Genomic DNA, 17,616 nt, shown 5'->3' with positions numbered 1-17,616 from the left:
CATCTTGTGTTTTCTCCTGGCTGCCTCTTTGTTGTCTGTATTTGTCCCAAGCATTGTTGGAATGGGCAGTATCTTGACCATCTGGAAAGCACATAGAACAGCTTGATTGTTAAGCTACTGGGATGGTCTTCTGGATAGGGCCTTCCTACCTCTCCCCTTAGAGGGATAGCATTGTCAGCCTTGAATCCCCTCTAGCAGAGTCATGCTGCCAGAGGTTCTAAGTAAATGTCAGAAAGGATTTGAGGTCCCAGTTGTATATATCTTGTGTCAAACTGAGGTAGAGAAGGACAGAAAATAGTACTGGAAAGACAAAGCCAACAAACTGGCCTTTGTGAAGCAGTGAGAGGCATCGTTGCAGATGCTTGAAAAAGCAGTCTGGAAAATGTGCTGATGCTAAGAACCCTGATATTTGTGTACATGGACATAGTTTTATTTGGCTTCACAATAACCCTGTGAACTGAGTAGAGATTATTACCTTTCTGTTTCACAGATGAAGAAACAGAGCCTTTGAAATTCATCAGTTTGCCCAACATCACTTAGTTAGTATTTAATAGAGTCATGACTTGAACTTAGGTTTCTGATTGCCAATTTTATATACTTCATGTTACCTTTCTTAAAAGCGGAAGAATAATAGGCTAACAGTGGCCATCTCCATGTCATCAGGTAAATTACATTAGGGATAGCACAAAGGAAAAATAAAAATTTACGTATCTTAATCCATATCGATTATTTTCATATTTTTAAAACAGCTTTATTGAGATATAATTCACATCTATTACAATCCACTGATTAAAGGGTACAGTTCTATGGCTTTTAGTATACTTAAGAGTTGTATAGCCATCACCATTATAAATTTTAGAATATATTCATTGCCCTAAAAAGAAACTCTTCTAGCTATCACTGCTCCCCTCCCCCTAATTCCCACCCCAGCCCTTGGCAATCACTAATCAACTTTTTGTCTCTATAGATTTACCTACTCTGGACATTTCACACAAAATCATACAATATGTGGTCCTTCTTTCATTTTCTGTTTTCAGGTTTTATCTATGTTGTAGCATGTACCCGTATTTCATTTCTTTTCAACAAAGTTTCTGCTGAAAAATCAGCTGATAAGTCTTATGAGGGTTTCCTTGTACATAACTAGTTATTTTTCTCTTGCTGCTTTTAAGATTCTCTCTTTAACTTTTGACATTTTAATTATAATCTGTCTTGGTGTGGATCTCTTGAGTTCATCTTGTTTGGGACACTCTTTGCTTCTTGGACCTGAATGTCTGTTTCCTTCCCCAGGTTAGGGAAGTTTTTAGTCATTATTTCGTCAAATATGTTTTGTGTCCCTTTTCCTCTGGGACCCATATAATGTGGATGTTAGAGTATTTGCTGTTGTCCTACAGTTCCCTTAAACTATCCTCATTTTTAAAAATTCTTTTTTTCTTTTGCAGTTCTGTTTGGAGATTTCCACTACTGTGTCTTCCAGATCACTCATCTGTTCTTCTGTATCACTTAGTCTGCTGCTGTTGATTCCCACGAGTGTGTTTTTCAGTTCAGTTGTTGTATTCTTCAGCTCTGTGAGTCCTGTTTGGAACTTTCTTATATTTTCTATCTCTTTGTGGAATTTCACTGTCTTCCTCCCTTGTTCTCCCAAGTTCAGTGAGCATTTTATGACCATTACTTTGAACTCTTTATCAAGTAAATTACTTACCTCCATTGCATTAAGGTTTTTTTTACTGGGGTTTTATCTCCTTCCTTCATTTAGAATGTGTTTCTCCATTTCCTCATTTTGCTTGACTCTCTGTGTTTCTGTGTATCATGTGAAGCAGCTATCTTACCCTGTCTTGAAGGGATGGCTCTGTGTGGGAAATGAACCTTATTGTTTAACCTTGCCCTAGTTCTTCATTGTCTCTTGAACTCTCTTTCCACTTGTTTCAGTCTGTGGGGTCCAGAAACACAGTCCTCCTGTCAGCCTGGGCCTGGTGCTCAATGGATGTCCCCTGTGCGGGCTGTGAATGCCTGTTGGCTTTGGTGGGGTTGTGCGAGTGGAGTGGAGGCGTGTGGCTGCTCGAGAGCTGCATCTCTTGGTGCTGTGGCTTGAGCAGGGCTGTTCACACACTCCTTTTAGCAGGTTAGAATAAGAGGGTAAAAATGGTGCCTGCCAGTGCCAGCAAGGTAGAGGGAACCTGTAAAAATGCTATCTGTCAGCATTCCATCCCTGAAGAGTCCCAGCAGACTTCTGCCCCTTTGGCAGATGCTGTAAGATTACTAAGTGAATTTACCTCACAGATGGTCTAAGCTCTTTACAAACTGCTGTTCTTTGTGCTGGGTCCCGGGGCAAGTGGTTCTTTACACATGCTATTTAAGAGCAGAGTCTTCATTCCCTGCCATCCTGAGTTACTCCTGAACATAAGCGCTGTTGGTTTTCAAAGCCAGACATGTTGGGGGCTCTTCTCTCTGTTTCAAGACCCAAAGGTTGTGGTGCCTGGTGTGGGTATAAACCCCTTACTCCATGAGGAGAAGCTCCGTTTATTTGTTTGTCTATTGCTTGATTTGTTGATTGATTTTATTAAGATTTCTTTTGATTGTGGGTCACCGTATTGGGAGTGGGGTTTTTGGTGAGAGCATTCCTTTCCTACTTGTCTCTATGAGGCCCTCGTATCCTTTGTTGTGGAGCAGGTGTTCTGGCAGTTCTCAGGTTCTTTTCAGAAGGATTTGTTCCCTGTGTAGCTGTATATTTGTTGTGTCTGTGGGAGGAGGTGAGTTCAGGATCTTCCTATGCCACCATCTTGAACCCAGTTTTCTTACCATTCCTTTGTAGTAAGTTTTTAAATCAGGAAGTGTGAGTTCTCCAACTTTGTTCTTTTTCAAGATTGTTTTGGGTGTTCTGGGTCCATATGAATTTTAGGATCAGCTTCTCCAATTTCTGCAAAGAAGTCAGAAGGTTTTTGATAGGGATTGGTTTATCTGTAGATCAATTTTGGGAGAATTGCCATCTTAACAATAGTAAAGCTTCTGATCCATGAACATGTTATATTCATTTCCATACTCTTAAACAACCAGTTTTGTCAGTCCAGTTTTTCTAGATACGAATGTTCATATTAAGTGTGTTGTATTTTGCAAAGTAGCGTTAGTGGAATTGAAGTCCTCCTGCCTGAATTGTCAGGCATAGTGCAGAGGTTTAACTATTGCTCTTAATTAAACATGACTTGAATTGATAGAAAATGATACTTGGAAATTATGTGAAGAAACGAGTATGAGTAATACCTGCTTTATGATTTTCATATGAACCTTCACATACAAAGTGGTATGGTTTGTTTTGTAGTTTGGTTTTTTAAATTATCATTTTTATCCTAAATATGTCTGACATAGGAGAGGGATTGCTTCAGGCAGACTTTCAGGTCTAGTACCTGGAGATAAGGGTGCATATCCAAATAGTAGCTTACATAGCTGTAATGAGGGAGGTCCTTCAAAACTTTGTGATAAAACTTAAAACCGTCTCACATTTGTGTTTCTATGGCATAAATAGTCTTCTCCAGGCTTGTCATGGTCAAGTACCAATGATGTAATAATGATGACTATACCAGAAGCACCAAAGGCAGCTATTGGCATGCTATGTGGTGGGGCTCTAGGCATGGTTAGTTTGACTAAGTATTCTAAGAGGCCACATGGAGTTTGTCATCTCTGACAGAGGACTTTAATGCATTAGTGATGAAAAATGGCTCACTACTGACTCTTGTTATCTTCCAGAGAGTGTAAGACAACGCAGTAGTAAGTGAGTGCCTCTTATCTTATGTAATGTAAACACATATATTCAGACCATTTGTTTGGGTACAGTGTTCCATCTTGTGTCAGCCTCATCAAAGGCTTGAAATAGAGTAGGTGATACATAATATGTAGATATTAACATTTTATTTATTATTGGATATAACATCTAGATACTAATATTACCTACTCTTGTTTTCCTGTTTTATTGCTTATGAGTGATCACCCAACTATTATAAAACTAGACTTTTTAAAAACAGCATATTCTTTTAGCTTATTTTCTCCTGTGTGTTGATCCTTTCTGGTTTCTTGTTCCTTCCTGTTGCTTGTTGATCAGAGGCCTGTGGAAGAAATTGGTTTTGTGAGTCCTGTTGCTCTTCAATTTGGTTAGTAACACTTTCAGAGGTGGAATCAGACACATAAACATCTATCTTTGGTCCAGAGCACAGTCAGGGGAGAGGTGGAACAAATGGCTGCTCGACAGATGTGTACTTAGGGTTGTCAGGCCCTGTTGTTCACCCTCCTTGTCTACTTCCCCACCTCCAATACATGCTTAATAAACGAAAATCCCCAAATTAGAGATTCATTCTTTTGGATTAAGGCTTCCATCCTTTGTTAAAATTCACACAGCATGAACTGTTACCTTGTTAAACATTACGGATAGTTTGGGTAATTTATATTTAATTGGTTTTGTATACAGAGTTTGATAGATTTCAGTGGGGGCAGAGAGATAGAGAACACACAATTCAGTTACTAGGTACTTCGGAGGAATGTAGGATAAAACCAGAAAAAAAGTAAGGGCTGCCTGGAATCATGAATATAGCTTATTCGGACACTATTATTTTACCTAAGGGCAGCCTTTTATGGCCCCAGGAATGTATGTGATGACCCTCATCTTCCTTGGAATATTCTTAGAGCAGGGTTAGGATACTCCAGGCCCGTGGGCCAAATCTAGTCTGCCACCTATTTTTGTAAGTAAAGTTTTATTGGAACATAACCATTCTTATTTGTTTACAAACTCATTGTGCCTACTTTCTTGTAACATTGGCAAAATTGAGTAGTTGTAACAAATTTGGCCCACAATGTATAAAATATTTACTTCTGGCTTTTTATGGGAAAAGTTTGCCAATAAATTGGTCTAGAGAGTCTAGACTTTTAGAAGGTTAAGCATGGATCATAGATATCTTAAACTTATTTCAGACTTCTTTAACTTTTAATATTACCATTATATGGACTCAGGGCAGTGATCTTAAGGAAGGTTCACTACTTATATCAGGATGAATGCTTGTTCAAAAAAAAATGTGTAACTTCAAAAATATTCTTAAAGGATGACACTGCTATGTTTAAAACCGAAGTAGCCATTGGAAAATTAATATCTGATTATACATGTACCTGTTACACCAGCCTCTTTCAGGTGCTCCCATCTTATTACATGAGAAAAATGTTACAGTTCTCGCCATAGGCATTCATCTTCTATCATTTTTGAAGACGAAGTATTTATGTTAGACATTGTAACTTATTTAACTAAATATGAATATAAATATAAAATGCTAATCTCACTGTTGGAAATTTTTTTAAGTGTTTTAGCTCAGTTACGTCTTGTCTTCCTTTCTCTCTCTCAGCTTGAAGTCCATGGCCCAAAATGACTCTACCACTGGAGACTTTCTTCCGTAAAGAGGAAGACCACACAGGAGGCTGGGATGAGCATGCCACTGCATCAGATCTGTACCATTCCATCCCAGGATGCCACCTCTGCTAGAGTCTACAGAAGTAAAACCAAAGAAAAGGAGAGGGAAGAGCAGGTAGTGGGGAAATACCCTTCTTAGTTTCATTATTTTTGTTCTTTTCATTAAATACAGTCTAGAATAAGCTCTGACGATCAAGTTTTCTCTAATAATAAATTTAAAAAGCACATGGTGTGAACAGTTTTGCTCAGAAGAAGTTGTCTTTTTGTAGGTTTCTAGGTTTCCAGGTTTTGCAGTCAACTTATTCTGCCATGATTATATCATGACTTATTTATCTTCATTGGTTAAATATTTCTGCTAAATCACTGAGAAAAAGTTCTTTGGATTCTCAGAATATGATGCAAAGGATGAATTTATTTGAGCAAAAACATATGCCTGCTGCAGGGGTGTCATAGTTAACATCAGAGTCTACCTCTGCTCTCATATGGCTTTTGATTGGACCTGACAATTAAATATGCATTAGAATCTAATAAGGTCAGTGGTAGAGGAAGTTCAGGACCACCTAATCCCAGCCCAAGGCAACAGGAATTGCTTCCTTGAAAAAAATGACATTTACATGGAGACCCCTAACCTGGAGTTAGCTAGGAGAAAGAGTGTTCCTGGGACATGCTGAAAGGCCAAAGGTTAGAGCAAGGTGGATTTGAAGATACTAAAATAGAATAACTGGAATATAAAGGTTAAAAGGGTAGTGGCAAGATAGGAGGTTGGAAAAGTTATAGGAGTTACCTTAAGGAGTTTCAATTACTTTTGCAAAAGAATGAATGATCAGATTTGTGTTTTTAAATCTTTCATCCAGCCTGCAATTTGGAGGATGAATTGAGTGGGTGGCAGGAAGAACAGTCAGAGAATTATTTAATAGCCTACTTAGTCCAGATTTGACAAACTTTTTCTGTAAAAGGCCAGATAATGTTTCAGCCATTGTGGGTCAGGCAGTCGCATCTCTTCAGCTCTGCCATTGTAGCATGAAAATGATCAAAGACAATATATAAATGACTGTGTTCCAATAAAACTTTATTTACAAAAACAGGAGACAAGTCAGATTATACCTGTAGGCTGTAGTTTGCTGATATCTGGCCTAGGGAAAAGTTGATGGTGACTTTGTCTAGGATAGGCATAGTGGGGATAGAGATTTACATTATTAATCCAGTAGGCTTGATGATTGAATGTGGGGAGGGACAGGGAGGAATCAGAGATGACCCCTGCTGTCTTCTTGCCTTTATAGTGTGCTTTATAAACATTTGCTCCTTAGTTCTTAGAGCATTCCTATTTTATAGTTAAACTTAATCTTTGCCCAGGACTCTAAAGAATGCTTGTTAAATCAAGAATTGATGTCTTGTGTGAAGTTGAATCATTATAGGTGATGGGACACCATTCTTTCCATTATTACGTATAGAATAAAGAAAGAATCTATCCTATTTCTTAAAGTACATGGACTATAGAAAATGAAAAGGTTTCAGGTAAATTGAAAAGTTCTCTGTATTCTTAGTTTGTGGGGTTTTTTTTTCATTGCTTGTATTGTCAGTCTGCACCCTTTCCATTTTCTGAGCTCTTAGAAGTGTGGCCAGCATTGTCCGACTGGGGGTAGTGATGGGGTAGATGGTTTCAGAATGTCATATTTTCAGTATTTTAGGTTTTTTTCAACATGCTGGGGATGGGAAAATATCCCTAAATATCTTTCCCATGTTCTATCAATTTTCATTTGTTAGTCTTCATTTAAGGTTCAGTTAAATTAATAGTCTTTTCTTATAATCCTTCTTAGCCCAAATGGATTTTTAAATACCACTAAGTAGAACATTTCCTTGGTCTAGGGTGCTTGCCTGTATTAAGTTGAGGCTGTTAGTTCCTTATTCATTGTAGTGTCAAGTTTGGGTATCAGATGGAGGGAATTTCTTGGTATATATATGAGGAAGCTATACATATTTGTTTGGAATAGATAAAGGAAGATGTCCAACATTTTAGCAAGGAAGAGAGATCTCTTTTGTATAAAACCCTATTAACAGGTTTGTTGTAGGTGGGTATTCAGTAAATACTTATTGAATGATATGATCTATTTGATGCCATTTTTAAGGTTTAAATAAGTAGCATTAACCAGCTGTTTCATGGAATTGGGATTTTGATTGGTATTGGGAAGAAGAACCATCCTGCCCCACCTTCATATGGGGAATAGTTTGAATACATGATGACAAGTGTGACAGTTCTGGGAATCATTGTGCCAAGGTGAGGTGGCAGGTAGTGAAAGAGCCACTTAGACAGGAGCTTCAAGAGCCCCAGAAGAGCTTTGGCAGCAGCTGGCAACAGCCTCTGAAAAATGATTGTTGTAGGTTTCTGGAGTCTGAAATGTGGTATCAGGATGGGTTTGGAAGGTAAATTTTTGTCCAGTGAAGTCTTTTTTCCTTTATCCAGTTTCCCAGCTGCAGTGAGTTCAAAACAAAATCCTTTGGTACAATTTCTGATCCTCTTGGGCTTGGGAGAGGAGGAGAGGAGGGAAAGAGAAGCTATGCAAAGGCACCCCTTCCTTCCATCCCATCATCCACTGTTCTCAGAACCTGAAAGCTGGCAACCTGAGACAGTCCATTACATCAATAACAATTTGATTCCTTCTGAATCTTGTAAGAAGAGAGGAACATCGCAGTTTACACAGAATCAAACGTAACTGTTAACGTGGACACAGTTTTACCTATGTTTATCAGATGTGAGATTCTCTCTGTAGCACCCATTGCCTGAGCCTATATCTACAATTCTAAGAGTTAATGACTTTTACACAGTGGTCAGTACACTTGATGAATAAATGAATGAGTTCAGTTTTAATGATATGGGGACTACTGTGGAAGTGAGAGGAACGTTTTGCAATCCATAAAAGGGTTTCTTCTGCTGTTGCTTATGAACTGGGTAAATGTTTCTTCAATATTTTTTTTCTTAGCATTTTATAAGTATTGCTCCATTGCCGTTACACTCTGGTCTGCATTTAGAAACCTGATGTTGTGGTTTTTTGCATTCTTTCAAAAGAAACATATTTTTTATAGCTTTTTGCAGAATACTTTCTTCTTATAGTGTGAGGAGTTATTTGGTTAAGTCTTGCTGTTCTTGATGGCTTTCTTTGGTTCTTGTGGGGGATTTTTGAGCCTTTAAATCTTCTTTCAATTCTGAAACCTTTTCTTCTACCTTTAATCATGAACTCTAAACTCTGATTCTCTCAAGGATTGCTGCTAGAGGTTAAATTTCCATATTCTCTTGGCTATTGTGTATTCTCAGATTCATTTCCCCTTAGTTCTGTACTGTGGTCCTTTGGAATTTACCTTTTACAAATTGCCCTATTTTGCTGACTCAACACTGCTGATTTTTGCTTCTTTCTCTGTCCAAGAAGGCTCTTAATTTATCTGTTGCTATCTGATTGCATTTTGATTAATTTCTTATCTGGAGTTATTCTGTTTTGTGGTTTGATACATCTCTTTACGTTTTTTGAGATTTTTAAAATTATGTTTTAGTTTGTTTTTAAATAGCTTTATTAAGGAATAATTGACATACAGTAAACAATACATATGTAAAGTATACAGTTTGATAAGTTGTGAAATATATATATATACACATGAAACTATTTCCACAATCAAGATTGTGAACATATCCATCACTCCCAAAAGTTTCCTCATGTCCCTTGTAATCCCTCCCTCCCACCCCTTTCCAACCCTTTCCTCAGGGAATCAGTGCTCTGTTTTCTTTCACTATAGATTGGTTTGCATTTTCTAGAGTTTTATAAAGATGGATGTACATATATTATGTACTCTTTTTTGTCTAGCTTTTTTCATAGCTTAGTTCTTTTGCAGTTCATCCACATTGTGTGTATCAATAGTTTGTTCCTTTTCTTGCTGAGTAGTACCCATTGTATGGACCTACACAATTTGTTTATCCATGCTCCTGTTGATGGACATTTGGATTGTTTACAGTTTTTGGCTGTTACAGACAAGGTTGCTGTGTTCACACAACAAGCCCTTGTATGGACATATATTTCCTTTCCCTTGGGTAAATACCTAGGAGTGGGACCATATGTGTGTTCAGCTTTTTAAGATAGAAACTGCCAAACTTTTCCAGAGTGATACTGTTTTACATTCCTGTCAGGAGTATGAGAGTTCCAATTCTTCTATATCTCCACCAACCCTTGGTATGGGCAGTCTTTTTAATTTTAGCCATCTAATAGGTTATTCTAGTATCTCATTGTGGTTTTAATTTGTATTTCCCTCATGAGTAATGACATTGAGCATCTTTTCATGTGCTTATTTATTGTCTATATGTCTTTTTTTTGTGTTGGACCATCTGTTCAAATCTTTTGTCCATTAAAAAAAAACCACCAATTTCTTTTATTATTGTTGAGTTTTGAGCATTCCCTGTATAGTCTAGACACAAGTCCTTTATCAGATATATGCTTTACAAGTGTTTACTCCAAAGGTTTGGATTGTCTTTTCATGCTTCTGCTGGTGTCTTTTAAAGATGAAAAGTTTTTAATTTTGAAGTCAAATTTGTCCGTTTTTTTCTTGTATGCATTGTACTTTTGGCATTCTGTTAAGAAATCTTGGCCTAACCCAAGGTTTCAAATAATATCTTCTATGTTTTTTTTCCTAGAAGTTTCATAATCTTGGTTTTACATGAACATCTATGATCTATTTTGAATTAATTTTTATAGATTGTGTGAAATACATATCCAGTGTCATTTTTTGTTATATGAATATCACTTGTGCCAGTAACATTTGTTAAATAGATTGTCTTTACTGCATTACCTTAAGTCTGTTGATCATATAGGTGTGTGCTTATTTTTGGAGTCTGTCTTCTGTTCCATTGAACGACTTGCCCATCTTTACATTAATACCCCACTGTCATGTACATTTATAATGAGTCTTGAAAATCAGACTTCGGCAAACTTGTTTTGCCTATTTTAGGTTTTTTTGCATGTCCACATGAATTTAAGAATTAGATTGTCAATTTCTGTACAAAAATGTCTACTGGGATTTTTGTTCAGATTGTTGAATATGTAGTTCAGTTTGGGGGAGAACTGACATTCTAACAATATTGAATCGATCCATGAACAAGGTATGTCTCCTCTTTTAAGTCTTATTTACTTTCTCTCAGCAGTGTTTTATAGATTTTAGTGTATAGGTCTTTACACATCTTTTGTCTGATTTATCCCTAAGTACTTTTTATTTTTGATGCTGTTGTAAATGATATTGTTTTTAAATTTTAATTTCCTCTTGTTCATTGCTAGTACAGAGAAATAAAATTGATTTTTTTGTATTGATCTTGTATCTTGCAATTTTGCCAAAGTCACTAGGACCTTTTTTGTAGAGTCCATTGAATTTTCTGCATAGGCAGTCATGTCATCTGTAAATGAAGATAGTTTTACGCTGCCTTTTTCTATTTGGATGCCTCCCTCCCTCTTTCTCGCCCTAGTGAAAACCTCCAGTACTATACTGAATAGAAGTGGTGAGAGCAGACATTCCTGTGTTTGTGACCTTAGGGGGAAAGCATTCATTCTTTCTACAGTAAGTATGAGATTAGCTATATGTGTTTTGTAGATACTCTTCAACATGTTGAGGAAGTTCCCTTCTGTTTCTAGTTTGCTGAGAGTTTTGTTCAGTTTTGATACTGGTAACTTGCATCTTCACTATTTTTTTTCCTGATCCTAGCCAGAGGTTTATCAATTTTATTGATCTTCTCAAAGAATTCTTTTGGTTTCATAGATTTTCTCTATTGTCATTCTGTTTTCTGTTTGTTTCGTTTCTGCTCTGATATTTCCTTTCCTCTGCTTCCTTTGAGTTTAATTTGCTCCTCTTTTTCTAGCTTTTTAAGGTAGAAGTCAAGGTTATTTATTTACCTTTCTTATTTTCTATCACAGGATTTAGTGATTATAAATTTCCCAAGTTCTGCTTTCATGGCATTCCACAAATTCTGCTGTGATGAGTTTCATTTTCATTCAGTTCGAAATACTTTCTAATCTCCCTTTTCATTTCTTCTTAGATCCATGGGTTATTTTTAAGTGTGTTGTTTAATTTCCAAAATTTCTGGACTTTCCAGAGATCTTGCTTTTATTTATTTCTCATTTAATTCCATTTTGGTCTGAAAACATATTTTGAATAACTTAAATCCTTTTAAATTTACGAAGACTTGTTTCATGGTCCAGAATATGGTCTCTTTTGGTAGATGTTCTGTGTACACTGTAGAAGAATGTGTATACCACTGTTGTTGGATGGAGTGTTCTATAAATGTCAATCACATCAAGTTGATTGATAATGGTTTTCAAGTCTGCTAAACCCTCACAGTCTGTTTGTTCTGTTATTAGAAAGAGTGGTAATTAAATTGCTGACTATAATTGTGGATTTGTCTATTTTTCCTTGGAGTTATACCAGTTGTGCTCCGTGTAGTTGATGCTCTGTTATTAGGTGCATAAACATTTAGGATTGTGTGGTCTTCTTGATAAATTAATCCCCTTATTATTAAGAAATAATGATCTTTATCCCTGGTAATGATATTCTTTGCTCTGAATTCTACTTTGATAATAACTCATTATTGACTGGGGGTTTTTGCAGAAACTAACACCTGCAGCCAGCGATTTGTTATGTAAGTGATATTGATTTGTCTCCCGTCAATAACATTCGGGTAACAAAAGATGTATTAATACATCTCTGGTCAATAATGTGATTATACAGGCACTACAGCTTTCTTTTGATTAGTATTAGTATGGTTGTCACCTTTTCCATCTTTCTACTTTTAACCTATTTGTGTCTTTATTTAAAGTGCTTTTCATGTAAGCAACATATATGGTTGAGTGTTTTTATCCAGTCTGACAATCTCTCTCTTTATGTGGATGTTTAGACCATTTATATCTAGTGAGATTATGGATATGGTTAGGTTAAGTCTTCCTGTTTGTTTTCTGTTCATCCTATCTGTTCTTTGTTTTCCTTTTCATTACTTTTCTGCTCTTTAAAACATTGAGTGTTTTTTAAAATTTAATTTTCTTTTTTGTTGGTTTATAAGCTGAAACTTTATTTCAGTGTTTTAAAATTATATTTATTTTATTTTTTTAGGGTTTATATTATATATCTTTAACTTGTCACAGTCTGCCTTCAAGTGATACTTTATTACTTCAAAAATACTATAAGTGGCTTCCCTGGTGGCGCAGTGGTTGAGAATCTGCCTGCTAATGCAGGGGACATGGGTTAGAGCCCTGGTCTGGGAGGATCCCAGATGCTGCAGAGCAACTAGGCCCATGAGCCACAACTACTGAGCCTGCGCATCGAGAGCCTGTGCTCTGCAACAAGAGAGGCCATGATAGTGAGAGGCCCGCACACCACGATGAAGAGTGGCACCCGCTTGCCACAAGTAGAGAAAGCCCTCGCACAGAAATGAAGACCCAATGCAGCAAAAATAAATAATTTAATTAATAAACTCCTACCCCCAACATCTTCTTAAAAAAAAAATACTATAAGAACCTTACTTTCATTTCTTCCCGCCTACACTGCAGTCTTTATTCTACCGTTATCATATGTTTTATTATATATATGTTATAAACCCTAGAATATGATGTTATTTTTAAACACTTTTATTTTTAAGGAGATTAAAATAATAAGAAAAATATCTGTTTACACTTATATAATGTAACTACCGTTTCTGGTGTTCTTCATCTCTTTGAGTAGAGCTGTATTTCCATCTGTCATTTTCCTTCCATGTGTGAAGGACTTTCTTTAACGTTTCTTCTATTGTGAGTTGGCTGGTAATGACTTCTTTCAGCTTTTTAAAATTTTCTTTTTTGTTTTCTTCATTTCTTACGTCTGGGGTTTGTTGAGCTTTGTGGGATCCATGGGTTTACAATCTTTATTGAATTTGAAATATTTTTCAGATATTTTTTCTGTCCTCTCCTTTATTTGGGAACTCTATTACACACATTAACTGGCTTGAAGTTTTCTGATATTACGTTTTTAATTTATTTTTCTTTCTTTGTTTTATTTTGGATAATTCTAATTGCTATGTTTTTAAGTTCATTAATCTTTTGTTTTTCAGTGTCTGCTCTGTTGTTAACTCCATTTAGCGTGTTTTTCATCTTAGACATGGTATAGTTTTAATCTCTACAACTTCAGTTTGGATCCTTTCTTATATCTTCCATGTCTCTATTCAACTTTTTGATCATAAGATCCAAATTTAACTTCTAAAAATTTATTTTAAAATAAAACTGACTTAAGATACCAAGTGATGGGTATGTTTGTAGTATTTTTTTTAATTTAAAAAAAGTTAGCATAGTTGTAGTATCTTGAATATAAAGTCCATGTTTTTCTTATTCTTCTGTCCCCTTACCCCATTATTTGATGTCTTTTCTTATCCCTAGGCCTATTTGAAAATGTGCTTCTGTGCACTATGTAGTATTATTAACGTGTATTTTTAAAAGTCTAAAAGACAGTTTTGTATCTGACCATCAAATAGGTGTTTAGAAATACACATTTCATTTGATAGTATTTGTAAATTACTTTCCATTTCAGAACAGTGTCCATTTTACCCTGTTATTAACAGAGCTCCAGGTCCACTGTAAGCAATGCCATGATTTTTATTTAGTTTAAGGAGAGGGGTTTAATACAGGGAAGTAGATGCCTACAAAGTATTTGAAGGGCTGGAAGAGTAGGCCTTCACTGGGTTTCCAGGAACAGCTAAGTCCCAGCCCTCCTTGGACTACTCTGTTGAGGTCAGGAGCTGGCCAATCAGAAAGTTGCTGTTGATACTTCTGGTGAAAAAAAAGTCACTGTCTTTACCATGGTTTGAAAGCTACTGCTGCTGCTACAGACTTTGCTGAATTAAGAAGAAGCTGCTGGCTCTAGAACTGCATCATTTGTGCCGTGATCTCAACAAGCAAAGTGGATGCTCTGTCCTCTGCTTTTCTCCCTATGTCCCATCTCCAATTTAAGGCTTTGAGTGTGAGTACAACCTAATTATGGATTAATTGGATTAGTGCAACCTAATTATGTCTGGAACCCAAATTGCAATGTTGTCCAGGAAATACATTTTTAAACTTTCAGCCCTATACCCCTTTAATATGAAATTGGTGTGGAAACTGAAAGATTTGGTCCACATCACAGTATCTCTCGAAGAGGATAAAAAACAAAAAGGTAATTCAGTGATTAGCTTACATTTAAACAGTACACCCCATAGGAAATGAAAGTGGCATTTTCTTTCATGTATTTATAAACAGTTCCATTTCTGGCCCTGTTGGGCTCACCATCTTGCTTCTGAGGTCAACAAGGGATTTTACCCTGTAGCATCAGGATAATGATCATCTTAACACACTTACATTTGCTATGAAAAGATATGAATGTTGGCAGCCAATACTGTACTCATCTTTACCTGACATCTAAAAGATGGCTTCACAATTGTTCAAGGGATAACAGTATTTTGAGGCATAATCACCATACTTTTACCTCTTAATAATTATTCTCTTTTCTCTGCTAGATAAATTATTCCCCTTTATATCATACAAACCTAATATAAGGAACCTGGAGGAAACAATCTGTGTTTTAACATCTTGGAATCTCCAACACCATCTAGCCTAACCCCCATTTTTTTTTTTTTTTTTTTTTTTTTTTTTGCTGTACGCGGGCCTCTCACCGTTGTGGCCTCTCCCATTGTGGAGCACAGGCTCCGGACACGCAGGCCCAGCGGCCATGGCTCACGGGCCCAGCCGCTCTGCGGCATGTGGGATCTTCCCGGACCAGGGCATAAACCCATGTCCCCTGCATCAGCAGGCGGACTCTCAACCACTGCGCCACCAGGGAAGCCCCTAACCCCCATTTTAATGCTTGAACTTCTCTGGGTCATCATGGCTCGCTTGTTCTTGGCCCCTTTAGGGCATCTCTCATGGTACTGACCCACCACTTCCAAAGGCAGTCTTTACTTTTTGGGGTTACCAGAGATTTGAGATCCAGTATAAGAATTAACTCTGTAGCTTTCTCTTTTTTAAAAAAATTTTATTTACTTATTTATTTATTTTTGGCTGTGTTGGGTCTTCGTTTCTGTGCGAGGGCTTTCTCTAGTTACAGCGAACGGGGGCCACTCTTCATCGCGGTGCACGGGCCTCTCACTGTCGCGGCCTCTCTTGTTGCGGAGCACAAGCTCCAGACGCTCAGGCTCAGTAGTTGTGTCTCACGAGCCTAGTTGCTCCGTGGCATGTGGGACCTTCCCAGACCAGGGCTCGAACCCGTGTCCCCTGCATTGACAGGTAGATTCTCAACCACTGCGCCACCAGGGAAGCCCAGCTTTTTCTTTTTGACAGCCCTACTTTTTTTCTTCTAGTAACTGGCGGTCTTACATTCTGCGGCATAAAAATCTATTGTTTCATGTATTACAAAGTTAAGTCTCTCAGCATTCTGGTTGTTCTCTTTTAGACCATGCCTAGTTTCTTCCTGGAAGTATGCTTAAATGAAGAGATGAATATACATCTTTAAAATGTACCTGTCCCAAATTATTGCCCTTGATTGGGCATCACCCTCCATGAGATCATTTGTATGGCTTCTTGAATCATCTGTGTGCTTTACCTGCAAGAACCCCATGAGATTAATCTCATACCTAGAAATCAGGATTTCTTTTGTCATCTGTTTACCTTTTCTTGGTCCCTGGAGTGGTTTTTTCAAACCTGCTTCCAAGTATGTTTTCCCTGTCCGGAATCAAATCTGTCACTGTAACGTGCTGGGCGCTACTCTAGTTTGCTCAAGTACACACAGGAAGTTACAGTGTGCTTGCAGTTTAAGAACCAAATATGAGTAATTCTTTTCCAAATGGTTGTTTTCTACCTTTTAAGGCTTGTTTTCTTTGAGAATGAAGAAATAAGATTAGATATTTTTCTAATGATAAAAAAGTGTGCTCTTATCAAACATTAAATACAAGTTGGTCAGTTTGAACTGTTACATTTTCTTGTGTACACATAGATTTTGAAGCTTAAATGTAGATAAAATTGTATACAACTTTGAGGTCCTGCCATTTTAAATATTCTTAGTCAAAAGCCAGCAGTATTGGTTCTGGCTATTTTATATTTTAGCAGCTTACCTTTCCCAGCCAATTCTCACATAAGTCTTGGACTGGTAACAATTTGCTGTTTACTTATTTAGGGTATGAAAATGGAAGGATGTGCATATTGACTATAGCTGACCTCTGGGATGTTGGTTTGGGGAGAGTTTGCTAGGTAAGAGTCCATATCACGTAAGTCAAACGAGGAGTCTAGTTTGGATATATGGGAGTGAAGCGCTGGCAATTAGCTTCAGTGTGTTGTGTATAAATCTAGTGAAAATGGCACATGAATATGTTTGTCTTGGTACCACTGCAGGACTCACTGATTATGGTTTGTTGCCACTATTCTCTTACAGCTGTCCTGTGAAGTAAATAACTGGGAGGCAGATAATTTTTCAGATTTTCCGTCAGTAAGCCTGTTGAAAATAAGAGAGCCACCCAAATTGGTTTTTAAATGCAGAGGTTTCAAAAAATAATATTATAGCCATAGCATCCTATAATAGTTGTTAGTGACTTCTGTGACATCATGGAGATGACTCCTTTATTTTACACAAATGGAGAAACAGGTCTAAAGAAAATGCCCTGCCTGTGGACACTTGAATTTGTATATTTTTTCTGTGTTATTCTGTTTCCTCCTTAAAAATTCTTTCACACGAATATAAATATACTCCACACATTTATTCTTTCACTCATTTATACATCAAGCAGGTATTAACACTATATTACATACTGGAAAGAATCCTGCCCTGAAGGAGCCTGTAATCCAACAGGGAGACAGGAAAGAGCCGTGTCACAGAATGCAGTGAATGCTCTGATGGCAGCCTCCCCAGTGTATTGTAACGGGAACTTTTTTGATCTATGATGTGACTAGATATTGCTTTTGTTTATCTCATTTTTGCTTGGGACTTAGGTGTGCTTTTTCAATTTTTGAATCTGAGGACCCAGGCCTTTCTTCACTTTTGAAAATTTTCCACCCATTATTTCCTCGCATATTGCCTCTCCCCCACTCTCTTCATTCTCTTTCTGGGAATAAAGGTCACTGTGTCTTCTGCCATGCGTCCTATCTTTCTCTGTGCACTGCACTCTGGGT

At 37.2% G+C, this 17,616-nt stretch overlaps 1 protein-coding gene across 15 annotated transcripts in view; it reads left to right on the top strand.

The window, feature by feature from the left end:
* MARCHF8 (membrane associated ring-CH-type finger 8) overlaps nucleotides 1-17,616 on the top strand; it is a 109,526-nt gene that overhangs the window by 44,018 nt on the left and 47,892 nt on the right. For 10 of the 15 annotated variants that reach the window (XM_067025156.1, XM_067025143.1, XM_067025146.1 and 7 more), the window contains 2 exons: nucleotides 1,440-1,565; nucleotides 5,376-5,555. In XM_067025156.1, coding sequence (XP_066881257.1) covers nucleotides 5,454-5,555 — 102 coding nt within the window. In that variant the 5' untranslated portion in view covers nucleotides 1,440-1,565; nucleotides 5,376-5,453. The remainder of the gene's footprint in view (nucleotides 1-1,439; nucleotides 1,566-5,375; nucleotides 5,556-17,616) is intronic. The other 5 variants (XM_067025154.1, XM_067025155.1, XM_067025145.1 and 2 more) reach the window with 1 other exon arrangement.

Source organism: Kogia breviceps, chromosome 2 (assembly GCF_026419965.1).
Source record: "Kogia breviceps isolate mKogBre1 chromosome 2, mKogBre1 haplotype 1, whole genome shotgun sequence".
Taxonomy (NCBI): domain Eukaryota; kingdom Metazoa; phylum Chordata; class Mammalia; order Artiodactyla; family Physeteridae; genus Kogia; species Kogia breviceps.
The sequence above is the reverse complement of the archived record's forward strand: the minus strand, read 5'-3'. Positions and strand labels throughout refer to the sequence as shown.